At 41.3% G+C, this 26,944-nt stretch overlaps 1 protein-coding gene across 1 annotated transcript in view; it reads left to right on the top strand.

Annotated features, from left to right (window-relative positions):
* Nucleotides 1-26,944, top strand: part of ipo11 (importin 11) — a 199,963-nt gene that overhangs the window by 29,783 nt on the left and 143,236 nt on the right. Inside the window, exons 6-14 of the mRNA XM_033619880.2 lie at nucleotides 1,158-1,290; nucleotides 1,629-1,687; nucleotides 9,267-9,315; nucleotides 15,897-15,967; nucleotides 16,160-16,352; nucleotides 18,006-18,158; nucleotides 19,544-19,587; nucleotides 24,693-24,783; nucleotides 26,782-26,829. Coding sequence (XP_033475771.1) covers nucleotides 1,158-1,290; nucleotides 1,629-1,687; nucleotides 9,267-9,315; nucleotides 15,897-15,967; nucleotides 16,160-16,352; nucleotides 18,006-18,158; nucleotides 19,544-19,587; nucleotides 24,693-24,783; nucleotides 26,782-26,829 — 841 coding nt within the window. The remainder of the gene's footprint in view (nucleotides 1-1,157; nucleotides 1,291-1,628; nucleotides 1,688-9,266; nucleotides 9,316-15,896; nucleotides 15,968-16,159; nucleotides 16,353-18,005; nucleotides 18,159-19,543; nucleotides 19,588-24,692; nucleotides 24,784-26,781; nucleotides 26,830-26,944) is intronic.

The raw sequence follows: 26,944 nt of genomic DNA, 5'->3' as shown, positions 1-26,944 counted from the left end.
GAGGAATTCCCAAAGCAGCTGAAAAATCCATGCATAATTTGTATGTAGGTTTAGTTGAGCAGTCAGACCCACCTTTGGCCATGTAAAATATAGGTGAAACTATCTTCCATCCCATAGAAAACAGAACACTCAGTATGAGGAAGTCATGAGACGAATTCGAGATTGCCTTCTAAACTTGATTCATCACTTTTATGGTCCATGCATTGGATTAGTCTGGTATCTGAGGAAGGGAAAGTGCCAAGCTCTTGAGAAATCTCTCCAAAGAAGAAACTTGCCAGCCTTGCAGTTTCCTGTAAAGAATCTATCAAAGCCGATGCTGTGCTGTCAAAGTAGGGATTTCTCTTTCAGTAGGCATACGTCACCAACATCACCACTGGCTCTCAGAGTTTCCCCCGGACTCTTCAGCATTACCCACAACACACAGTTTTACTGCCAATAAGTTGTACACCTCCTTTCTTTGAGATGTAGTGTTATTCACAGACTAATTTCCATGTGGGTGGATGCTATAATCAAGCAGCAGAAAGGTCCTTAAACATCACATCTGACATTGTAAGAATATCTGAGTGTAGTTTTCCTTCCTGTGAAATGCTTGAATATTGAGACTGTATGTTTGAGTAGTTCCTGAGATGTACTGTTTACCTCTTCTCTGTTCTGTTTGTTCTTTTTATGAAAACACCGACCAAAGCATAATCCAAAGCTCATTACTGTGCCATGGCAGATTTATTATATTGACTGAGCTGCAGGGCCAGACTATACACTACACAGCTGATGAGACTAAGAGTATTTTTGTCTACCTTTTGATGATCTCGTTTTGCCTCTAACAGGAGAATATCTTCATGGACGAAAATGTAATTGGTTTGGGCCCAAATAATGTTATGGCAGTGACTGTAATAGGAAGTTCATTTAGAGCTAAATTAGACCTGTGACTCAGATGTCCCTCTTTGTTTGTTCTGTGTGAGCGTATGATGTGGAAGTGCTTTAGTAGGTCTGTGACGTTAAGGTGCAGTTTCAAGCATGTAACTCTGGGGTGCAGATACATTTTTGGTTTATTTCACGTGTTCACCAGAATGACCTCAAATGCCTGTTGTTGAATGTCATCACTGATCCAGACTAATTTAATGTGTGATTGACTGTGCTGTTTATGTGTTTGTTGGCAGCTGGCGTCGGGCATCTACAGCTTCGCGTGCTCCCTGTGGAGCCACCACACCGACTGCTTCCTCCAGCAGATCTATGCCAGAGATGAGGCTGCAGCGCTCAGCTCACTGGAGAGGACGCTGCTCTCTCTTAAAGGTAGCAACATTTGCACACATGCAAACTCACTCATGCCCGTTACACACACGACACAATTGCATTCTCATGCAACGAGGTGCAGTGACACAAAATAGTAAATCAAGGCCTTAAAGGAACAGTTCTCCTCCAATGTATTTTTGATTTTGTCGCATTGAGTTACTGGCTGCAAATAATATTACATTCCTCAAATGATTCCAGCTGTTGACAAACACTTGATAAAGCAGACAAGTTGTGAAGCTCTGGCAACATTCATTGTGAAACATCAATTCACTGGAGGTTGATTTTCAACTTGCAGCACTCCTGCATGCTGATCTTTTTTTTCTCTCTGCCCCTCTCAGTGCTTCGCAAGTTGACAGTCTTTGGATTTCAAGAGCCACAACAGAATATGGAAGTGATGGTGAGTCTAAAGTTATTTCGGCTGTGGCTGCTAAGAACCTCTCATGTTTTTGAAAAGCTGATATCTTCGCTGTTGGTGTTTTGAGTTGGAAATGACTCCAATCACCGTGTGCAGTATGTGGATGGCCGTGAAGATTGAAAGTGCCTTAAGCCTGGTCTCAGTTCAAAGAGTCGAGACTTCTGTATGAGCTCTTCTCCCACTCTCGGTGGGAAAAAAAAGTCCAACTCCATGAAACTGTTAATTCAATTTAGCCCAAATCTCTCTGGTTTTAAAAAAAAAATTCTTTAGCGTGTATCTGAATAGGGTTTTGGTTCCCCCATGGCTTAGAGTTAATGGAATCATTTGCACAAAATGTCCCAGCCCTATGAACTCCAGCTGTGGATTCTGGCTACTTCCTGTGTTGTCAGTCGAGGTTTGGTGAAAGAATAGCAGTTATAGAGAACAATACCCTAAAAATGATTATACTGAAAGTTTCAAGGACTTTATAAAAAGTACTCTTTATTACTTATTTTAATCAAATTAAAAGAAATAAACCAATGAATTGCGCTTGATTTATTCATTTTGTATAATACCTAACTTTAGTGGATCATAACATATTGGAGTATGCAATTAATCAGCAGATGCTCCAGTTCAAAATGAGACCAAACTTTCTTGTGAATGCCAGTTTTTGAGCCATGATGAAGGCAAAAATGTGACCTGCAACAGACTTAGTAAGGCTTGTTGCTTTCAGTCAAGCCAATTTCTGGAAAACTCGTGGCAGAGACCTGCACGGGTCCCTTTATGAAGACCCATACCCACCCCTTCCCGTAAAGCTCAGTACCAGAACCGACCCGTTACCAGTCATTATGGCCAAGTCAAAGCTGCACCCGCTCACACCTGTTATGTAATGTCCTGCAACATCAATGTCCTGTGATTAAACACACACAGGCTACAGTCTCTCACATGAAGCTGGGCTCTCCGTTTTTGAGTTAAAAATACAGCGGAGGTAAAGTCTCTTTCGCTGGCTGTGCTCGATGCCAGGATAGTGAAAACATTTTGTGCAGTCGCTGCCAGGTTAGGAAACATTTAGCATGCTCCTTCCACCACCATAAAAACTCAAAAGGATCCTCCCTGGGGGTCTTGACTCGATGTAGGCTGCCACGTCATCCCTAAGCTTTAAAGTTTCACCCCTGAAGTCCTCCACGTCGGTGACGAATGTGACAACGGGGTCAAAGGTTCAACTTGTGTCACTGACTTTCAAAATGAAAAGAATTGCGGCTTGATGATAGTGATTGGCATGTCAAAATATTTCACATATCCTGCATGTCTTTTTCATTTGTTTTATTCTGAAAATACAATATTTTTGTTCTGACCCGCTGCCCCGTGCCCATGAATTTATATATATATACATAAACACAGCTTTTTGCAGGTAACAGGTCGGGTCTGCATTTCTGGGTCCTTCACGCCTGGACAGGATTCTGACTCTCAGCCCCTACCAGCTGGTTTAAAGAAGTGAGGAGTCAGCACTTAATGACGGCACAAACAGTCATAAAACTTTTTTTTTTAATGATTTGTGAACCATCACAACCACGAGAGGTCCTGAAGCAAATAGTCATAAAAGTGCTCACAAAATGTTAGGCTGATTGGTCCAGTAGATTACGAGATTAGCCGAGGACAGACAGGAAGACGCACAAAAGACCAAACGTATGATCCTCCTCAGGCTTATGCCTCTCTGAGATAATAATTGATAAATGAAAAGAAGTGTTAGTTCCAAAGAGACATCAAAATATATATTTTTTTGGGCTCAAGCAACCTTGATATTCACTATATATGCGGACATTAATATTAGGAGCCTGCTCAGTGAGTTGCTGCTGTGCTGCACCCTCTGTCTCTCTGTCCTTGTCTCTCCATTGTAGTTTTTCAATATTTTTTCTTTGATTGGTTTATTTGTTTGTGTCTTTGTTGTCATCTGGGAGATGGAAGGGACATTTCATGACAGAAGCAATTTTGTTTACTGTGCTCCATTATTCAACTAATGAGACAACTTTTAGCTTGCAGGCTGAAGGTTGTATAATGGTGGAAATAGTCACATTAAAATGTCATTTGCCCTGAGCTGTCCCTGGTTATTCCAGCTCAGTGAGCAGAAGAAATGGTTTGGAGTTAATATTTCATGTGTAGATGTTTATGCCCTTATTATCTCAGACTCACTACTTCCTACTTTGGCTTGTTGATACCAATTTTCATGTATTTCATTATTTAGCTGATGGTGTGTCAACAGAAGTATGATCACTGTGAACCAAGATCCCTTAACAACATTCAAGTCATGGTCACGCATCGTACTGTTTTAAAATCAAATGATGGTCCCATACACTCAAAGTTGTACATGGCTTATTGATGCTTCACTTGGTTGTTTAACCTTCACCGTGCATCGTTCGACACTTGAAGGCTGTTTTAGAATTCCTCTGCAGAAGTAAGCCGTGCTCACCTTAACTCTGAATTTAAGTTGTGTGTTTGCTTAGGATTTTGTGACATCACAGCTAGTATATAAGCCAATTATGGTCGCTATGCAACACACATTTAAATGTCATTTTAAGAAGTTTGCAAGCAGATGACTACATAAAGAAATCCATCACAAGCTGACATAAGTTGGTCTTAAAAGTAGTAAAAAATGTATTGAGAACTGTCTGACGCCTGAGGTTTTTGCTCACATGGATTACTTTTACATACGCTGACCTCACTATTTGAAACTTTGGCCACATTTAATATGAACATCTGACCGTGTAATATTATACATGGGACAGAAAATTAAGGAAAAGCATAATAGGTCCCCTTGAAAGATGTCTGCGAGGCATCTTAAAGACTTATTTCACTGCTTATATCAGCAGGTGGTGTAATCTTGTGGCTGTCTCTCGTCTCTTTGGCTGCTGTATGGAAACAAATAAGCAACACCACGGGTCCAGTTGCTCACCTATCTCAGACTGATGTCACAGTTTACTGAACTTCAGTTGTTTTTCTTATTTTCCTCCTGACACTCACTGTTGCTGCTGTTGTCTGAGTTCATCTCTGCACAAAGTGAAGTCCTATAGCCTCAGGATAAGCATGGTTTTTGCTGTGGGGGAAAGATGTTTATAACAAGAGGTGTTTTTCACTCCATTGGCAACGCTTGGAGTGAATCCATTTGCCTCCTCCCATTGAATAATCACACATTTTATTGGTATGTAATCATAAACAGTGTTCAGACTTCAACATGGATGTGTTTGGCATCAGCCTCCATGATCTAGAACAAATTAAACTGAAAGAAAGTTAATTGTTGTTAATAGGAACAGGTGAGGTGAGTCAGACAGGGATAATGTAATTTAGATTAATTGGATGCAATTACGGGTTTCGCTCAGATGAACCCTTTTCCTGAATAGGATTCATTGATAAATTCAGTTATTTCACTACACCGTCAGAGGGTGAGCTTTTTCAATCCGATAATGGGACTCCTCATCCAGATCCTTTTGACTGTTATTAACTACATCCTGAGATTTCTTTTCAGTTTACATGGTTTTGGACAGATGCTTTCCTTCAGCCGTTTTTCAAATATTTCCTGTGATGTTTAAAAGATGTGCCTGACTTATTGATTTGGTCATCAAGGTGTTGATGGCCAATCAGCTCTCATTTTTCTCTTCCTTTCATGATGTGTGTGATGCTGGGGAAACTATTAAATCGTATTACATTATTTAATTTTAAAATCTGTTTCAAGGTTATACGTCTGAAAGGGAGTTCACTTAAGGGAAAAGAGTCTGCAGGTTGCCTACCAAAGAAGTAATTAAGCAACCTGCAGAGAACTGATTAAACCCATCTGAAAGAGTAACTATGTTTAACTAAGTCGTGATGTGTAGCTCAGACGCCTGCAGCACAGCAGGCCTGAAATGTAACAGTGAATCTTGATAATAAGCCGGTGCCATATCTGCTAATTATGCATAATGTGCAATAGCAATCTTGCTGTGAATAGGCATGTGCTTTTGTTAACCATGTTCAACTCAATTTCTGGCTCCTGAGCACTGATGGATTGTGGGAACCATGCTGAAAAATGGTTATTTAATGAAGCACATATATTTTCCATTGAATATGTATTCTAGGGTGAAATGACAAACAGTATAATTTCATAAGCTTTTACCATCTGTGGAGAAAAAACTTTTATGTAAACTAAAATCATGAAATGCAAAATAAAATAGTTTCATTTTTGAGTTATTAAAGTTATAACTAAAGCTGTAATTTACCTATGTTGGTGCCAGTTGTTTGATAGAAGCATACTTAGAATGCAACTTGTGTTAAGGGGTTACGTTGGTATGTTTCAACCTGGACCCTATTTTCCTATCATTTCATACCACAGCACCAGTTCTGCTTACCAAAACTGGCCCACTAGGCGGCTCACAGTCCACGCCTAGCTCCAAAGTTTGAGAATAGGTTGAGATTGTTTCAGTTCAGTTCAGAGACCTCTAATCATTTGCTTTACCAGATAAAACTGCGAGACTCTGAGCGCCAGCTGTCCTGAGGGAAACTTCGGAGGGACCTAGCTACTAGATGGTTCAGTCTGTCTGTCGCCCCTATACCCAGGTTGGACAACAGATTTGCACGTCAGGACCGCTAACTGGCCTCCACCAGAGTTTCCTCTGGCTTCACCCTGCCCAGGCATAGTTCACAATCTTTTGGGTCCTATGGTTCATGCTCCACCCCACCAACAGTGTGGGCGAGATGGGTTAGTGGCATCTGAGGATCCTTTTGTGCCTGAGTGACTAATGGAAACAACGATTTTTGAAATTGGTCCAATATTGAGCGAGGCTGCTGCAGCCGGCAGCATCAAAACAAGCTGCAGTGGAACCTCTTGTGGCGTATTTGCTCCGTCAATTTAAAACAGTAATTTCGTCATTGTAAAAGGGACTTCATTCAGCGTCCACAGACAAACTCACAAAGACCACCTTGGTTTTTCTATCCACTGTCCAAACAGTCATCAGCTCTGATTAGATTGAAATAAACCCCTTGATTCACCCAGCTACATGTAAGAACATGTAGGCTCTGTACATGCTAACAATAATGTTTATTTAAATGGATTCTAGTGGGTTTGGCAGTGGCAATTTTAGGGCTGTCATTGCAAGTGGTTACATTGCTGCCTGTATTGGCGCTGCTGGCTGAAGCCTACTTTCTCAATACCGGGCCAATTTAAAAATTGTGGTTCCTAGAAGGTCACAACTGTGGGGGAAAAAAGGACCAGGTTGAAAAACACTGCAGTTAGCCTTAAAGACCAAATACAAATGAATGGGTAGATTGTTTTGTTCATCTTTCCATAATGTTCTTTAGTGCACAAATACAGGCTACTAACAAGTTATACACTCTTACATAACAAGTGTCCACACTTCACTCTTGATTTGAGTATTTTGGATAGATTGGGTTTATTTTCTAATCACCAGAGTGGCAGCACCACTGAAGGAACAGCAGTGAGTTTGAAAAACTGACACTAAGAATGAAGAGCGCTGTCAGTTTTCACACAGACTGCCACCGTGAGGAATTTTAAAGCATATTTTTCAGCTGAATGACTATTTCCTTTGCTTCATTGTCAAACAAGCACTACAGGAGGCTTGAAGAGACACCTCAGTTGATCTGAAACAAAAACATTTTTAACAGATGTATGCTTTTGCTTCTCAGTATGTGGATTTGTAAGATGAGTTAACAAGCATCTTCCTGCCACTCGCAAAGATTTAGAGAGGCACATTCAGTTAAGCTTTGGTAATAATCAATCCACCTCAACATTCTATACCTAGAGTAAGTCTGGGCATTGCCCTGTCACGATAATTACATTAGACCTATCGTACGATATACATGACCTTCATCTTTTTGCCAGTTGTGTTTACGCGCGTATTTGTTATCATAAGAATCTCACTGTCATTTAAGACAACACGATGCCAGAAAAAACAGCAGGGTTTTCCTGAGCATTACAAGACAGCGACTCGTACTTTTATCCAACCCCCACCTACTTGCTCAGGCCCAAAGAAAAATAGAACGAAACATATCATACCAGTTGCCTACAGCTGCACTTTTGGAGTAACCAGGCACAGCTCTGATTGTCGTTAACTTGCCAGCTCCTGGAAGTGATCCAAAAAGTCTGTTGTTTGTAGTTTAATAAGCCAACAACTTCATCCTACACATCACAAATCCACCGTTAACCGCCCCACTCCTCGGCTGTCCAACCCTGCGAGCAGATTGTGGCACACTGGCCGGATTATGAAGGTGACTGCGGTGTTCCCGGAGCTTCGTTGGTTTTGTTTTTGTTGGCCAGCTGTTGTATTAAATCTCCTGAGTAATTTCTGAATATTCTTAAGAAATAAAAGTTCATTGCTCATTGAAAGGGTGTACTTGTTTTGCTTTTATGTCATTATATCAGTCGCGTGGAAATGTTCTTGAAAATATAAACATAGATAGTTTATCTCAGGGTCAGAAATGAAATGTTTTTTGTCCAACTGCCACTGTCAGTGGAATCCAGAATCTGCCAGCCGCAAATAGATTATCATTGTTATTTTGGGCTGGTGAGAGACGCAAATGTACCAGCATCTGTTTGGTGGCTGGTGTAAATTTCCAACCTTGATCGCAACTATTTCTGGGATAAAACATTGTCCAACAGAAGTAGTTATCATGAGTCATCAGGCCTATCCGTGCACTTAAAGTTGATCAAATTTTTCATCATGACTTGCTACAAACTGTTCTTCCTTTAGCTCCTTTTTTAGATTGAACTTGGTCATTCTGTTGATACTTTCATCTCCCCTTACAAACTACTTGTCCCATCACTGCTGACATGCCCATTTGATGCCAGCCACACTCTGTCTGTGTCAATTTCCCATCTTTTTCTCACCATCTCAATCCATTTTGCTGACATTCATTTACCTTGCTTGTGTACTCATCCCTGGCAGAGCCATGAGCCTCACATCTCTTCCTGTTTAGTTGTCAAACCTTTTTCATCATGACTTATTTAACTGAAAACTTCCATTTTTCACTCCCTTTCGAGTCAGTCATTTCTAATTTCCTGCATGCTGTATATAAGTATAGATACAGTAGATATTTTTCTCCACCTTTTATTTTACTTACCTCACCTCTTCCTCTTTTCCTACTATTACCTTAACCAATGCCTGCTGTATACGATGTTTCCCGTCATCTCCCACCTGCTCCTTTGCGCTCTTCCTTCGCTAAACTCTGTTCGGAGCTCTACTTACAGGCTGGGCTGTGCTCGCTGGATGTGTGATTAATGGCACTGCTGTTGACCTCATGGCTGAACATTAACGCAGAGCTAAACCGATTGCATCTCCATCTATCATCTAATTTCCCATGCTAAGCTGCACCAGGCTACAGAAAATTGATTCTCTTTCATACAGTGAAGCTGGCACTTTTATTTATACTCCAGAGTACAGAGTGTGCCCAAGCACACATACACACATACTAAAGTTATTCCCTTGTTAATGTATCTGCTTCTGAGTAATACTGATGAAGCAATCACTCGTGATTCAACTGCAGAAATGTCAAAGAGATTAAACTTTATCTCACCCTCTCTTCATCTCTTTCTTTTCAGGGTTTCCTGAATGCAGTGTTTGAGAGGCTAAAACAGTTCTTGGAATGCTGTGAGTACTTGTCTCTTTCTCTGTTCTGAATCTCTGATCCAAGGCTTCTCCCTTCAGTAAACAAACTCTGTTAATGGTGCTTGATCTAATGCATGCACCTATTTAAAAGTCTAGGTCTCATGATGGCATATTATAATGTAGGTGTCAAATTAAAAGTTCAGGTCGAGTCATCTTAAGGGGCTTAGATTTTAATCAGGAGTTTCACTTCTAAACCATTAGGAAACAGGGGATCTCTAAGTACAACTTATACCCTCTGTACTATTATTTAAATGTGTGAGTCTGACTCGAGGAATGAGGACCTTTGTTAAATCTTGAGATAGCAGGTTGAAGACACCATGAAATGTGTCTTCCTGGAAAGTCTTTGATCGTGACCTCATTTTGCACTAGTAGATGTAACCATAAAATCTCAGTAATAAAACTGTCCAAAAGTGATTTAGTAATCTTACCCCTCTGTCCCTCCTAGCAGATGAAACATGTTCGTCTATCACACTAATGCTCCATTGGTTTACATGTGAAAATGACTGTTTACTGTGTTGTGCTAAAGCCCAACATTGTCCTTTAACAGGAAATGCTCCATATTAGCATGAACTCAAGTTTTTTGTTATTTTTTTAATGTTTCTGTTAGTTTATACTCTGGTCCTGAAGGACTGATATTTAGTCTAAACTGTATTTTTTGTACAGCTACTTCTGCTTTAGTGCGTAACTGAGATCAATTTAGTCAATTGAATTTTCTTCAATGCTCCCACTCTTTCACACGCTAGGTGTCTGGGTTGCCACTTCCTGTCTTATTAACTTCTGCTCTCTTCATTTGCATGCACGCACACACACTCACTCTCTGTCGTTATCTCACTCTTTCTTTAAACTAGTTCTTTAACTTTGTTTGCAATGTCAGTAAACATCACAAGAAATGTTCTCCCCTTGTCCTAAAATTGGTACTTGAGTCACCCGGCGTTCTCCTTAAAGCATAAATGAAGCATTACACAAGTCTAGGTAGCTTCTATGTTTGTATATGGACAATTAGTGAAGTTCAGCACTATTAACTCTTAGTTCCCCTTTAAGGACTTGACACACTGGGGGCCGTGACAAATCAGCAACATGAAAATGCTAAATATTTGCAAGTGAATATTTACAGGGTACTGAGAAACGCAAACAGTCAATAGGTTTTCCATTATTGAAACCTTGTGACCTCCATTTTACGACGTCAGTTATGCACAAAATGAGTGATTCATGCCTTTGCAGTGCTAAAGACAGAAAAATCAACCTTGTTCCGGAAAAAAAAAAAGAAAAGTTTTTTGTTGCATAATATTCACATCCTGTGTGAGTTTTATCCGCTGTGAGGGTCCAAGGACAGAGGGATGTTGCATGCTGTAAAGCCCCCTGAAGCAAATTGTTATTTGTGATATTGGGCTTTGTTAATAAAATTGAATTGAACTGAATTGAAAGTACTCATGACAAAAACTAGAGTTAAAAAAACATATTAATGTGTGAATTATTTGTACTATAGCACCGCCCCCGATGTGTAAAGGCCTTTAGTTTCTGAACCATTAGAAGGTAATGCACCATGAGCACAGACTTTTTTGGCATCTGGAACTCTGTAACCGCAACAAAATTTTGTCCCTAGTTCACCGGTTCTCAAACTACTGTATGTGTACCCCTGGTGGTACGCGAGCTCTCTTTAGCATATGCAGAGGAATCTCCAAAATAAATGTGTATCAAAAAATTAAATAAATTAATTTAAAAAAACATATAATACAATCAAAATACTCAAAAGAATTCAGAATGAAAATACTTAAACTTTGAGATCACTGAAATGCAAATTAAGATAAATTTTGCCTTTGTTCCGATATCAGCCTGCTACATAGTCATGTTTGTAAAGCGCACATATGTCTATGATTAGTTATGAGCTAAACTGTGAAAGCAGTAGAATAGGGAATGGGCACAGTGACGTCACCATGGACGTCGCCGCCATGTTGATGGCTACGGGCAGCAGTAAACAAACGCAGTAGTTGAGTCGCAACGAGTGGAGGAAGCGAGGGAAAAGATGTTAAGATGCCAGAAAGAAAGGGGAATTTACCGGGATACATTGAACCACGAAGCCAGGGACCAGTATATGGAGAAAATGAACGCTATAAATGGTTTGGACCTAGCCTTGGACCAAAACGTCTTGAAAACAAACCCCGTTTTTCGTTTGGGGGTTCCCGGTCTAGACCGATTCACGTCTCCATAAACGTTCAAATCAAACATGTAATGTACTCACCTCATAGGCACAGATGTTAGGAAGGTGTACGGGGGGTTGCCGTGTGTTTGTATATCCGTTATTGTTCAATAAACATGCATTTTTATCTCGGATGTAAGCCTCTTACTACCAATGTGCAATACATCTCCCAACCGCTGTGGCGCAGTAGAAAGCCGGTCCACTCATTCATTGCAGGACGAAGAAGGGGTGAAGAAAATTTCAGACATCCGAGATAAAAATGCATGTTTATTGAAGAATAACGGATATACAAACACATGGCAACCCCCCGTACACCTTCCTAACATCTGTGCCTATGAGGTGAGTACATTACATGTTTGATTTGAACGTTTATGGAGACGTGAATCGGTCTAGACCGGGAACCCCCAAACAAAAAACGGGGTTCGTTTTCAAGATGTTAGGTGTTGAAAACGAACAAACATGGCTAGGTCCAAACCATTTATAGCGTTCATTTTCTCCATATACCAGTCCCTGGCTTCGTGGTTCAATGTATCCCGGTAAATTCCCCTTCCTTTCTGGCATCTTAACATCTTTTCCCTCGCTTTCTCCACTCGATGCGACTCAACTACTGCGTTTGTTTACTGCCGACCGTAGCCATGAACATGGCGGCGACGTCCATGGTGACGTCACTGTGCCCATTCCCTATTGATAATAATCACTTGTATTCATATACACCAATCAACCACCCGAACCTGACCCGGCTTTTGTAGGACTTAGCACTGCTGCATGTGTGTGTTTGAGAGTGATAGAGAGGAAAGAGAAGGTGGACTATTGCACGCAATGTTTCTGTAAGATAATAATGACTTAGAATGCTGCAGGTCAGGCTGCATCCCAAGATGCAAAGCAAGAGCTTTGCTACAGTTGCCAGCTGCAGATAACCATCTGCAATTCCTGGCACCTGTTCCTTTTCCTTGTCAGACAGCCAATTGAATTGCTTGAAGCGGGGGTCAATGACTGCGCTAAGGACACTGGCCTAATCTGTGTTTGACACTTCTCATCTCTTTTAAGTTTATGTGACCAGTCTACTGCTGAAAAAGAGAAACAGAACATCGTTGGACGTTGATAACCATGGCAACGATTGAAGCTTCTAAGCATTTGGGGCAGCCCTAGATGACAGTGAACTGAGCGCAATTGCTTATGGCTACTTGAGAGGCGGCAGTGGAGTCTTCACAGCATCTGCTAGCAGCAAATGGTGCAAAACAGTAACGACTTGAGTTACCTTAATGAATAAACTTCTCATGAACCTGCCCTTTTGTGTGAACTGTCTGTAGCTGAAAATGGTAGGCCTATGCTGCTGTATTTCAGCGTCAGCCATAATTGTGGTACCTGTAGAGTCTAATACTTTCTGAGGCTGTGCCCGGTGTGGAAAAGTTTGACAACCACTGCTGTAGTAAAAATACTTTAGTTCTTATAAAGGTTCTTTGTCCTTTGGTAAACTTCACGGGACGCAAACACATATTGAGTGACATGTTTTGTGTGGTAGCTACCCAGCTCAGTGACAGCTAGCTGATTTAGCTGACTTCCACCGCCTAATTTCACTATCAACAGCCATTTCTTCTTTTCCATGAAAGTTTGTCATGACAACACCCAGCAAGTGAGAGATAAATCTCAGACACAACTCAACGAGCTGCCATAGCAGCAGATGTTCGCAAAAATATCATTTGAGATATCAGCCATAGCTATCACTTCTAATATTTACTCTGCTGATGGCAGTGGAGACAGGGTCAGGGTCCTGTTGGTATTTGGGCCTGGCAGATAGGGGAAACGGCAAGGCAGCTCACAGCCGGGCCGGGGAGAAATATCAGCTCTGCACAGACTGATAAGGTCAGCTATATAAACTGGTGTTTTTGGGGCAGTCTTTGTGGTCCGTTCAGATGTCTGGCTCTCCCTGTTAGATGTTTGTCCTCCAACTGAGGTCACCTATCCATTTCTGTCAGTCACCACACTGTTGAAAACTTTTTTTCAACATTAAATATCTTTCAGATAAAGAAAAAGAAGACAGAAAATAAAGAGAGCACTGAGACTAATGGCTATTCAGTGTTCCTGTTTCTTTCTATAGATTTTATTAGCCCGTTTCCTCGGTTCAGATGTATGACCTCAGGGACTTTGATGACTTTACACAACATCTGCTTACATTTGCTGGCTGTCGTACACCTGCAAACAAGGAAACAATGGCATGGACGCAAAGTCGATAAATGCAGTGGTGTTTTCATTTCCATAATCCTGATTGTAAATCTGGAAGAAGCGAGACAAGCAAATCTTGGAGCCACTTAACCTTTTTAATCAATGTAATGTCATTTTGAATTAGTAGTTGCTAATACAATGAACGTGTGTATGAGGGGAGAGGAAACTATGACCCTGGCTGTTCACAGATGATTGGAGAAATGCCAGAGACCGTTATGGTCGCTGCAGATTTCATCAATGAGGTTGACAAGGAAGTAAACTACATGGGACATCTTTATTGGCTCTAGCATCATGAGTGGTTTTATAGAGTCAGAATTTACATCAGTGGGACTGAGTAATTCATGGTCATTTTTGAGTTCTTTTATTACCGTACCTTATTATATTCACCAACGTAATGGGCCCATGGGACTCTCACAAGGCAGCAAGGTGAAGTGGACATTTGACCTTAAAGAACAAGGAAAAGTTTCATATTGTAAATCAGGATACATTAATCTCTGCACATTTCCAGAGCATCTCTTTCTTTCTCTTAATGTCCTTCTTGTAATCTTACTCCTGCTCAGATAATTTCTCATCTAATGTTCCAGAGCTTACTGAAACGGTTTCCTCTGAATTGATTGTGACTCATAAAATCTCCTTATCAACAAATGACACCGTAGTTTCCTATGTGGGTTTCATGCAGTGCACCTTTTTTTGAAGGCGTACGCTAAAGGAAAAGCACAGAATTTCAGCACATAGTGCTGTTGTTCTGCCAGTATGTCAGTGTTAAAATCTATTAATACACAAATCCTCAGATATTTGACACACCAGTGCTATGAGTAAACAGATTTCCCAAAATGACATACAATTTCTTTAATTAAAATAGAACGAGCGTTCTAGTCAGGATCCACTTCCAAGTCCAAGAGATAACTCTGATTACTTCCACTGACATCATGGATATTGCTACGGACAAGTCAGGTCCAGAGGTTAAGTGCTAATTATCTTAAAGGGTGAGAGAAAAAAATTAAACGGATGGACTGATTTCCAATATTGGAGGAAATAGAGGGGAGGTAGGTTAGCTTAATGCGTTAGGATGCTCACGGGCAGGCTAGCAGTTAGTGGGTCCCTCAGACAAGGCCTTGTCATAGAAAGAGTCAGGATTCACTTTTAAGTTCAAGAGATTACTTTGATTACTTCCGCTGGCATCATGGATATTGTTTAGGACAAGTCAGGTTTAGAGGTTAAGTGCTAATTATCTTAAAGGGTGAGAAAGATTAGAGAAAATAGAAGGGGGGCGTCGGTGGCTTAGTGGTAGAGCAGGCACCCCATGTACAAGGCTGTTGCCGCAGCGGCCCGGGTTCGACTCCAGCCTGTGGCCCTTTGCTGCATGTCTCTCCCTCTCTCTCTCCCCCTTTCACACTTCACTGTTCTATCAATTAAAGGCAAAAAATAAAAATATCTTAAAAAAAAAAAAAATAGAAGGGAGAAGGGTTACCTTAATGTGTTAGCACACCCTTAGACAGGCTAGCAGTTGGGGGTCTCTCATTCCCTGGACCCATCGGCTGTATTCGGCATCTGACTTCCGGCAGACGGTGATACAGCCTCTGGGGGCAGACCCCCAATTTTTTGCCGTTCCGGTTTGATTTAGGCGGAGAAGGCGAATTTCCATTTCCGACTTCCATTTATATATAAGTAAATATGCTGAACCATTGCGATGGATTCAGAGTTTGCAGTGATGCCACTTATGTTCTGCCTCGTTAGTTCACCGCACGGACCGTTTAACCTGGCAACAACTGCAGCCGGCTCAAACGTGATTGGTCAATATCACGCGGACTACAAACAGCCTACAACCGGAAACCAGGGCTCTTCCGCTCTTCTTCTGGAGGCAAGATCTCCGGGGTTTGCCTACAGTCTGTATATAGAGACTAGGGGTCTCTCCGAAAAGGACTAGTCAAAACTGGTCTCTGCTCTCGTGAGTGGCGAGTTTGGTCTTGATATTTCAGTTCAGTGTGTAGGTTGTTGGTGGATGGATCCCCCAAAAATACCACCAAGCTCTCTCCTCTGGAAAGGTTACTTGAATTCACGTTAAAATGCTCTGTGAATGCTCTGTGTTAAGTATACTTTTGCTGTTTCAGTTACAATACTGTGTGGTTGCTTTGTGTTTCAGGTCGGCAAGTCGGTCCAGACAGCACATGCAGAGAAAAGCTGGAGAAGACGATCATACTATACACTAAAGTTGTGAGTTGACCTGCATATTAATATAAAATAAGAAATGACAAATGTCTTTTTCGTCATTAATGAATACATTGTATGTCTGCATCGAGGACGTTGCAGACCAGTTATAGCATCTAACAATTTTTTCTTACTCTTACATTCCTTTCCCCTGTGTTTTGTCCCCTTCTGTACTTTTCTTTCCTTCCTTCTGTGTAGTTGTTAGATTTCCTGGAGTACCATCCATGTGCATTCATACCTCTAATCCAGCGTTCCCTGGAGTTTGCAGTCAGCTATCTGTTCACAGCTGCAGGGGAGGGAGTGACCTTTGAGCGCTTCATTGTTCAATGCATGAACCTCATCAAGATGATTGTAAAGAACGATGCCTACAAACCTTCCAAGAACATTGAAGGTAGGATATAAGGACTTTGGGAAGGGTAGAGAATGAGATGAATGAAGTGATTGCAGACATGGTTAAAGAGAAAAAAGAAATGAAAGCCAGACATATCTGAATTTTAGGTCTGTGATTCAAAGGCCAACAGAAAATGCCACTAGCTCTTCAAAGCTCATCACTGACAGTGTTTTTAAAAGCACAACGCTGTAATACCATCCGCGTCACCGTACCTCACCACGGCTCATGTTTATTTCAAGCTGACAGAGGCCTCAAGTGCTTCATTAGCCGTACAGCACAGCACTATGTCTTTGTTCTGCCAGCTAGTTTGGTCTTTGGTATGCCTTATTGAAGATCTTCCTTCTGAACAATCGTTAGTTGACAGACTACAGAGCCATGGATTTAGTGGTTTTTGTGTTAATGCTTTGGTTTCATCTGCATGTTTGAGTATTTCAGTGTGTCTTCGTCAACAGAGTTAAGTTCGATTTCAGGTTTGCTTTCTATTCCCAATTTCCAAACAAAAAACCAAAGTATTTTGAGTGGTGAGGCTACATAGCTAAAGGGAACGTTGAGCCTTGAATGATCCAGCTAGGCTCAGAACAGCTGTCTAACTTATTTATTAGGGCCATGCTGTCAGTCAAATGGACAGACAGGAAGACCCATGTGTGTCTGAGAGTATTAGAGCACGGACCTTAGTACTGTGTGAGACTAGTGACATGGAGGTCAGGGGCCACAGGTAAAGTGGAAGTTTTAAAGTTTAATGAATAAAGAAAATAAAGAAATCTGTCAAGTTGGGTAACGGTTTGCCACTGGAAGTAAGGTTAAATTTTCATGTTTGCTTATATCAAAGTATGTCTTGTCATTTAAAGTTTTGGAAAAGTCATGGAATTTTGTTGTTTGTAATGAGGTTGATTGTTACAGTAATAGTTCGGGAATACCTTCCTCGTAATGTAACGTAAGGGCAAATTTATTTTCTGTAAGTTAGCTGTTGACATAACGTGGCTCCAAAATGCGTCAACATAGCGCCGCATGATAAATCGTTACAGCATCGACATTGGCATGATCAGTAGTCGCATCAAGGAGCGTACAATGTCAAGTAAGGCAAATTCACTCTAACAAGTTATCTGATGCTTAATACAAACAAAACACTTGCACAGTTCTCATTTTCCAGGACTTACACCAGCCAAGCCTTCAGCTTTTAGATGTTAGGTGCATATGTGACATAGTGTGGTGGCGTTTGTTATGGGAAGCAAGACTCTCCTGCATGTTTGTTTAGAAAAGTGCTTTTCTGAAATGAAAATTTTATTATGGGTCCTTGAAAAGTTATGAAAAAGTTTTGAAATTTTGTCCATGAAAATGTGTGGTAACCCTTTGATTACTTGAACTGCTCCTTTTACCATTTTGTGCACCGTTTCAAGCCAAGGCTTTATCCTGAAATTAAGCCATTTGAGTATGCAGCCTACGTTTGATTTGTATTGATTAAACTGCATTTAATATTGTCACTGTAAATTAGATTTTAACCTCTGATGTATAGGGAAGTATAAACAGAAGATAGTGCTAATATGACTGTGTATTGTTTGACAGAATAATGGATAGCTAAATACCTTTCTTTTCTTCCTTCTTTCTTCTCTGTCTGTTACTCTCCCTCCTCTCCTTCCCTCCTCCCGCCCTCAGACAGTAAACCAGAGAATCTGGAGGCTCACAAGATCAAGACAGCATTCTTCACACACCCCACGCTGACAGAGATTGGACGCCGGCTCGTCTCACACTACTTCCTTCTCACAGAGGAAGAGCTGGCAATGTGGGAAGAGGACCCTGAGAGCTTTGGTAATAGCACTTCCCCAGACAGACAGGCTGAATCCAAATGCACAGACTTATCTGGAGCTGCAGACTGGCAGAGTTAACAGGCATGTTCAGTCCAGAATGACGAGGGTTACTTAGTTCGGCAGTTACTGAAGTCAGCGATGTCGCCTTGGATGCAGACTTCACCAGAATTTATTGTGTTGTGGTGATGTCATATTCATGCATTAAGGTTAGGTGCTGAAGACATGGATAATAGTTCTAATATTGATTACTTAAATAGTGTTTTGTCTGTGATAATCTGCACAGTCAAACAAAAGGTTTTCCTGCAACTTTCACCCAAAATCTACCATTAACGGCATTACTGTGGTGTGATGTAAAGCAACAGAGCATTTTATTATGCAGATCAAGAATTATAAACTACGGGGCAGAAGGTGGTTTTTTACTAAAGCAGCAATACTTAACATGCTACTGGTCTGGCACCATCCTACATCGCAGACCTCCTAACCCCCTATTCTACGCCCAGGTCCCTCAGGTCAGCTGACCAGGGGCTCCTGGCTGTCCCATGCTCCAGGGCTGATCGTGCCTTTGCTGTGTCTGCCCCCAAACTGTAGAACAGTATCCCCCTACCAATCAGATCCGCCCCCACCACTGACTCTTAAAAGTCCAAGCTCAAAACCTACTTCTGTTCATTAGCGTTTGCCCTGATGTGGCTTGCCCTGATGCGTGCCTGTGTGCACTTTGGTTAACGTGAGGTGTTTTTATATGTTCCTTATAGATAAATTTGAGTTGAGTTGAGAGCTTAAGTTTTTATTAAATGCTCCGTGACATAGATGCAAGGGTAGACATGATTGTTGCTAGTCGCTTTGGCAGAGATTAAGATGTATGTAACAGATTTTATTTTCATTGAAAACCCACGGTCCTCACAGACCTGATGTAGTGACACTGACCACTCAGACACAAAACTCTCCATCCTTATCTTATGTTCTGGATTTTATCATTTGTGCTGTCTTTTATATTGTAATTTATTTTGACTTGATTAATTCATTCATTTATATTATTCATATATGCGTTTTTGTGTGTGTGTGCAGCACTTTAAATGCTGTATGAATAAAGCTTTACACACTCACTGACTTTACAAAGCTGAGAACATAAGGGCATAATGCTGTAGCTCAGTGCGGTGACATTTGGATTCAGTACTGTAGTCAGAAAGACACAAGTGTGTAAAAATATGTTTGCACTTTTGCCCTGACAAGAGCTCTGACAGATGTATAATCCCCAGACCAGTGTTTCCTAATAGATAAACATTTGTCAGCCCAGAATGTAGTTTACGCTTGTAGCAGTGTTAACTTTGACAGTAGTCCTCCACAGACAACCACTCCTCTGATCTCTTCTTTTCTCTTCTCTCCTAGCTGTTGAAGAAACAGGTGGTGACTCTTGGAAATACAGTCTACGGGTAAGTGAAGACACACACACACACACTAAGAAATGATATTGATTACCTGAGAAGGGGGAAGCAGAAGCTCAGACAGAAAGTGGTCCTCCGTGATTTCAAGTACTTTTGTGTTTGTAAGTGCACAGTGATGGTGGTTGTACACACAGTCCTCAACCATGGCAGCAACTCTCTGGTGCGCCTCGCTCGACAGCACAAACAGTAAGAAGAGGAATGCTGTTAAAAAGAAACTTAAAATGTTCAGTGCTTCAACAAAAATGTCTGATTTGCTGAGATAAAAGTTTACATTTAGTGAGACAAAAACAGAACTTGAGCCTTAAAGGGATAGTGCAACCACAAATGAAAATTCAGCCATTATCTACTCACCCATATGCCGATGGAGGCCCCGGTGAAGTTTTAGAGTCCTCACATCCCTTGCGGAGATCAGCGGGGGGAGCGGCTAGCACACCTAATGGTAGACGGCGCCCCAGACTAACGTCCAAGAACACAAAATTGAATCCACAGAGTACCTCCATACTGCTCATCCATAGTGATCAAAGTGTGCTGCAGCCGCGACATAAAAAGTTGTTTCGGAAAAACGTCGCAGCTCATGAGCATCAGCCAGCAGCTGAATACCGGAGTCGAGCACTGGAAACCTGGTGGTGTAGTTGTTTCAAATGCAAAGCAATGCCAACGGATGAGGAAAGTCTTTGCTGCTCAGACTGGGAATTGGCGATGCCTGCACTTGAGAATCTGGACATCAGTACTGACGAGACTGCTGCTCTTCAGAGACCGTGCATCACCGATCACCCTGAGCGTGCACATGTGAGCGCGGAGCACAGAGAAGCAGTCAGAGCTACAGGCTACAGTGAGGCTAAAAACAGAGTTCATATGATGTTTTTCGAAACAACTTTTTATGTTGGGGCTGCAGCACACTTGGATCACTATGGATGAGCATGTTGGAGATACTCTGTGGATTCAATTTTGTGTTCTTGGATGTTAGTCTGGGGCGCCGTCTACCATTAGGTGTGCTGGCCGCTCCACCCGCTGATCTCCGCAAGGGATGTGAGGACTCTAAAACTTCACCAGGGCCTCCGTCGGCATATGGGTGAGTAGATAATGGCTGAATTTTCATTTTTGGGTGCACTATCCCTTTAAGTCCACTCTTTTTGATAAAAAGAACCATAACTGCAGAAGATTTCAGTTTATTGGGGCTGTGATGTCACGTTTTTTTCACAAATATCCTTTAGTGTGTGCCGTATTTTAAAAAATACAGTATTTTATGTGGTGGCACGGAGCAGCTGTATACATTGTAGCATCATTAAACTGTTAGTGGTCTCCAGGGCTTTCGATCTCGTCTCTGTAGCTGTGGTTTGTCTTCAGCTGTTTTTCTGTGTCATGACATAATCTCTTATTTAATGTCATATTTTTTTATCTACCCCTCATTTCTCTTTGCCTCTCTTTCAGTGTTGAGCCCCATGTACTTACTTTCATCACTTCAGATGACAACTTTCTGTTCTGCTGTTTTTGAAGCAGAGTCAAACATTGATTGATTGAACCTCAAGGTCTTGTTGTAAAAGTTCTTTTTCATTTGAGCACAGTGCAGCAGAAAAAAGTGGCATCACATGAGAGCTTATTAGGAAGCTAATTACTTCACACTTCAGAATTCTCAGTAGAAAACACTGAGCAGTGTTTCTCAATTTTTATTGCATCACTGTTCCTTTTTGTTCGGTAAGTGTTTTTGTTAAAATACTTAAAAAACTGATGAACACTTTAAAAGCTATAAACACCAGCTGGCCTAATAAAAGGGATTTAACTATAAATTGAAGAGAGGCCCAAGAGTTTTACAGTATTTCTCCTAGTGTGAAAGTTTTGGCCTGGTGGATGGGCCGGCCGTTACCACCTGCCTCCACACCAAATTTCATTCTCAAAATGAACACTTGAGAGCCTTTTCAAAATCGACATGAACCACCTCTCCCATTGGCATAAATTAGACTGACTGCACAGTGCTTATTTAAAAAGAGGACATGTCACTTTTAAAGCTGGTTCCTGGGTTACTCCAATTATTTCCTTCTTCCAAAACAGTGATGAAAAACACCAGGAGCACATGCCAGAAGTTGAGTTTCCATTAACAATGAGAACAATGACTGCAAGACTGCATCGCCAATCTGTTTTAAAGGCTCAGTGTTTAGGACATAGGGGCATCTATTGGCAGAAATTCTACATCATATCCAGAACTATGTTTTGATTGCAAACTCACAGCCAAACTCACAGCCACTCCTACTTAAGATGGCTTCTCTTTGTTACAAAACTATTTGCCTGATAAAGGTCTAGTCACCGAAACGTTGCAGCATTAAAATCATTATGTTTGCAAGTCAGACAGTGTGCAGGAGTTTTTTCTACAAGTTGTGCTCTGCTTAGTCTCGCCACCAGACAATCAGAGATCTCCGCCTTCTAATAGTCTGGGGACACTCCTTTCTAAAGTGTGTTTAACACACCGGAAAAAACGGCTGGCAACAAAGCAACGCCTCTTGCATTTTTGAAAAGGACACGCCCTCCTGGAAATGTGCGCTCCCCCTTTTCTCATCTGCAGGGACACAAACACACAGAGAGCTTGAAAATGGATGCCAAGAGATTTAACTCTGTTTTATCAAACGTGTGCTCAGTCCACAAGATTGCGGAAATGAAGCACTTACAGTGACTTAAGCCATTTCGTACCGCTGCACATGTTTCTGGTCGGACTATGTGTACGAGCACAAGAGTTCAGCGAGCCACCAAAGGACTGCCCTGCGGATTTACTATTAGTTCTGCAACGTAGGGAGTTTTTTTAAACTCTGAAATTGTATCCGCCCATCTAAACACAAAATCAGGGAGAAAGTCATCAGTCTTTAGTCAAGCAAAGCGTCTAAAGACTGACTTGTGAGTCTATGCTCTGCTTGTCCCTCACCTATGCACCTCTTGGGAAACATGTGTTAAGTATTCCTTTGTTAGGACACCACTGCAGTTAACAGTGTGTGGTGCATTTCTGCAGAATGAATACAGGGGAACACTGTAATGGTTGTTTGGCATTTTTTGGCCAGCCATAGGTTCCCATTGGCCTGGCAGCCCCCCAGGTCTGTACAATTACAGGAGGAACATTATAGCACTTTGTTTTAGTCAATGTTTATTTCTCAGATACTAAAAAAATGAGTTAACAATATCTTTGAATTAATTTACACTGTAAAATAATCACAGTCCCTGAAAGTAGAAGTTTGCAAAGATCCATGCCAACGCAGAGGTTGTGCTAGACTTTTTCGTCGCTGTCGTAAAAATCCTGTCATAATCTATCATTTTAATTTTCGTTTTTAAATGATAATAAAGATATTCAAAGACATTTAGTTTTCATTCGTTCATTTTAATAAATCCAACAAGCAAGTTATAAAGTGTGCATTAATAAGGACATGAACGAAAAGATGAACAGACATCCTCACACTGCAGTGCTTCAGTTTGGCGTCTGGTCTACACGCGAGCCGTGAGCGCTTCTGTCAAGCTGGATAGAGCAGATCGTACCAAACAGGAAGTCGGACACAGAAAAGACGAGAGAATCCAGCCAATTTTCAAAATAAAATAACAACAGCATGCACTGGCGAACGTGAGGGAATACCATGTTTATAATTTAAAATAACACAACAGTGCATAATCGAACACATTTTTCAATACCCTAATCACTTCATTACAATTTTAATTTTGTGTCACCGAGCCTACAGACTACATAAATAAAATGGTCAGAACAATATGCCCTATTCATTCAGTGTTAATCCAATACGCTCAATACATGGACATGCAATGACAAATTGTCATTAACTTATTACGTTATAAAAAACAATTAAAATATGGACTTACCCATGTTTAAAATGACCTGTTGATTTGAAAAAACGAGTACTGACGGGAACAGACGAGTGGAGTCGATGTATAACCGGCGCAGAGAGCGCAGGAGAAATGCGCTGCCTGTGTGGACAGTCAAGCGCCTGCTAGTATACTCGCAGGACTTCTGCGGCACTAACGCGTCCGGTGTGTCCAGGCCGTTATGTTAACAACGCTACATGAAGCAGATGAATGCCTTTTCTCTGCAGTGTGAAAACGGCAGCCACTTAAACCACTGACTGTGCACTCTGCCGCCAAGTGGGCAGGGGTGGTAATTACAACCAGTCAAATGACCGACGGCCTTCAGATTTTCTGGTCATTGTTGTAAGAAATCGGTCAATGACCGAGAATATCCGGTTAACATGACCCCTGTGTCAATGTCTCTGCAAATCTGTGCGAAGAACTATAGGCTGCCTAACCTAGCATCTGAATACAAATATGTTCCTGTCTGTGTAGTATAACTCTTGACACAGGAACCTGTAACTTTTCCCATACAGTGTTCATCATCTTTTGACCTTCGTATTAACACACTGTGGTGCTCAGCATGGTTCATGGATCAAATGTCACGATCCATATATTCCTCTCATGGTTGCCAATCCCAGTGGCTGATTATATAGATGACCTCTCCCTATCAATAATACCAGCTGCCTATATTTTCCAAACAGAACAAGGGTTTGTGTTAATCTTAATCCTGTAAAGCTGGATTGGCTTTTCGGAAGTGTCACCTGACCGATTGCCACCAGGTTGGAAAGGTCATACCCCTGCCACATCCTGTGAGATGACCCCAACAGCATGCATTCATGCACTGGCCCATGTTGTCAAATCCCTTACACCTTTGTTTATTTAATATTGATTTTTTTGCAACGTCTAAACCCAATAAACTACTGAAGGTGGGTGCACATTTCTCTAACACAAACACACACACACACACAAATCCCCTGACAGTTTCACATTGACTTTTTACTGAACCGGGAGCTCAGTGCATCGCTTGCCATTGTTTGTGTGTGTTTGTGCACAAGCCTCTTTGTGTAAAATGTTCTCTGTGTATATAGAGGAATGCACTGACATCACCTGCCCAACCCAAACTAAAGCAGGCTGCTAAGAATGGGGAGAGCTGGGAGAACAACAAAATGAACGATTATGATGGCTTCTGCATATAGTGTACCATCTATTCTGCCAATTAACTGTCTTCCTCTTTGTTCCCTCTGCTCTCTTTCTCTATATAGCCTTGCACAGAAGTATTGTTCCTGGATATCTTCCACAACTACAACCAGACACTTATACCGGTGCTGCTGGATATGGTGCAGAATCTCCAGGGTCGGTTAAATGTCAAATCAAAAATATTTTTGCATGCCAAAAGCAAAGTCTGCTCTCTTTTCAGCAATCATTTAACATCCTTTCACTGCAAGGAAACATGAACTTATCACCATTTTTTTCAGGTACAGCGCTGCATTAAATTCACCCTAATGTTATCACCAAGACCCCTTCTTTCAGTGTATTTGATCTCAGTTTAGGACTTTATTAATTTGCATGTTTTAGTCATGCTAGGTGTGTAAAGGTTCTGAAACGGAGCCCCACACAGCAACACAAATGTCCACACTTCCCATGTTGCATTCCCATCTTCCCTGTCTGGATTTCTCCCCACCACCCAGTCCGCTGCCATCTCTACAGGTGCAGCCTGTTGACCTGTATAACATTAAGAGACAGAGCTCTCAGGATTTTCTATACATTGATTTGTTATCGGTGGCCCACCACAACATCAGCATTAACCGCCACATATTGTTTTTTTTGTTTTTTTTTTACTATTTAATATGGGTAAAAACTTATTTCAATGCAGAGCTGCGGGCAGCGCATTGATTTGCTCAGCCCCTTCTTGTAGTGTCATGATACTGGAATTTCTAATTTAGGTGCAATACCTTGACAAATATTGATATTCGATGCCACTTTTAATACCACAGGAAAAAATTGACATTGAGGGAATACAAGTTAAAAGGTTTATGAAAGATGAAGGTTAAAATAAGACAAAGAAAACTTTTTTTCTTGGTTAGTTGCAGAGAACAGCAGAATAACTCTGGTAAACATTAACAATAAGGGAGAGTAAGCACAGTGTATTTAAACGGTTTCAAAGATTTAAATAATTTAAGTAGTGATAAATTGATATTTTTGACAACACTTGCCCCTCTTTGCCCCACTCTCTCTCACAAACACATTGGCAACAGACCTGTCTGCATCTATTATTTTTTCCAACCTACTTCAGATGAAACTGGCTGCGTTCCCATGGGAACTGCACTCAGGCGGGTCCCGCTAAATATGACAGCTACAGTAGCTTGGAAAATTGCGATATGGGGCACTGAATTTGATGAATATACCTTTTATCAGGCGACACCCTGGGTACATTCAAGTTGGTTGTGTGGTGGTCAGCAATGTATAGACTGGTCCTCTTTGAGTTAATTTTATAAAAAGTTAATCTACCTTAGTGCTCTTTAATGCTCCTATAGTTGGTTATTAAAACCCAGTAAAATGTTACCCCTTTCCCCAGAGTGTGTCTTTTTGCCTTTGCGTTTGAAGATACTACACAGATTAAATTGCCTTGCACTGCACATACAGACTGCCTCCCTGTGACAGAAAATGGGCCTCAGATGTCAGACCCCATTTCCCATCATGAAATGTTGCCTTGCCTCAGAGTAAGTGATACATATTTCATATATCAGAAGGCAGCAAAGCGTGTGGGTTTGTCCATGTTGCTCTTAGCATTCACAGTATGTGTAACATGCAATCTATAAGCTTGACAGCACCTTCAAGTTCCCTAGGGACAACCTCCACCATTACAACCACTCATGGCCGTCTAGATGGTCACACACACACACACACACACACACACACACATACACCACTCAGCCACTGGTCCCCTGGTGGCACTGGCGTGTAGCTCTTGCTCTGTTGCTGAATTAGCAGCGCCATTGCTCAAACGGCCAGATTACAGGGTCCGCTTCTGGCTTGTCTCCCAAGCTGCTTTCGTCTTCAAGTGACAGAGTGGAAATGGGTTCTGCCGGAGCAAGGAAGAGGCCAGATTGTTGTAATTCTATGGTTGAAGGGAGGTGGCTATTGATTTTGAGAACTGAGTACACAACAAGAACTAATAGAGAGGGAGGAAACAGACAAGTTAAATGATTGAGGCAAGACTGATATTGTTGATTCGAGGTCTCTTCAGGTTGCAACTGTGTTATGATGTGGTAACTGGGTCCAATAAATCAGATGAGAAATATGTTGACTGTATGACCAATAAAATAATCCAGAGTGTTTCTGTCTTTGCAGGTCCAACCAATGTGGAAGACTCTGTTCAGCTGCTAATGAAGGATGCAGGTACGTCAAAGGCTTTAACTTCTCTTGCTGGTTTAATAACTGCTGTCATCTGTTATGCAAGGTGTGTTAAATGAGTGATTTGGACTAATAAGAGTCTGATTTTGCCTAAATTACA

This window comes from Epinephelus lanceolatus, chromosome 9 (genome assembly GCF_041903045.1).
Source record: "Epinephelus lanceolatus isolate andai-2023 chromosome 9, ASM4190304v1, whole genome shotgun sequence".
In the NCBI taxonomy this organism is placed as follows: domain Eukaryota; kingdom Metazoa; phylum Chordata; class Actinopteri; order Perciformes; family Serranidae; genus Epinephelus; species Epinephelus lanceolatus.
Note: the sequence above shows the minus strand (reverse complement) of the source record. Positions and strands in the feature narration are given on the sequence as shown.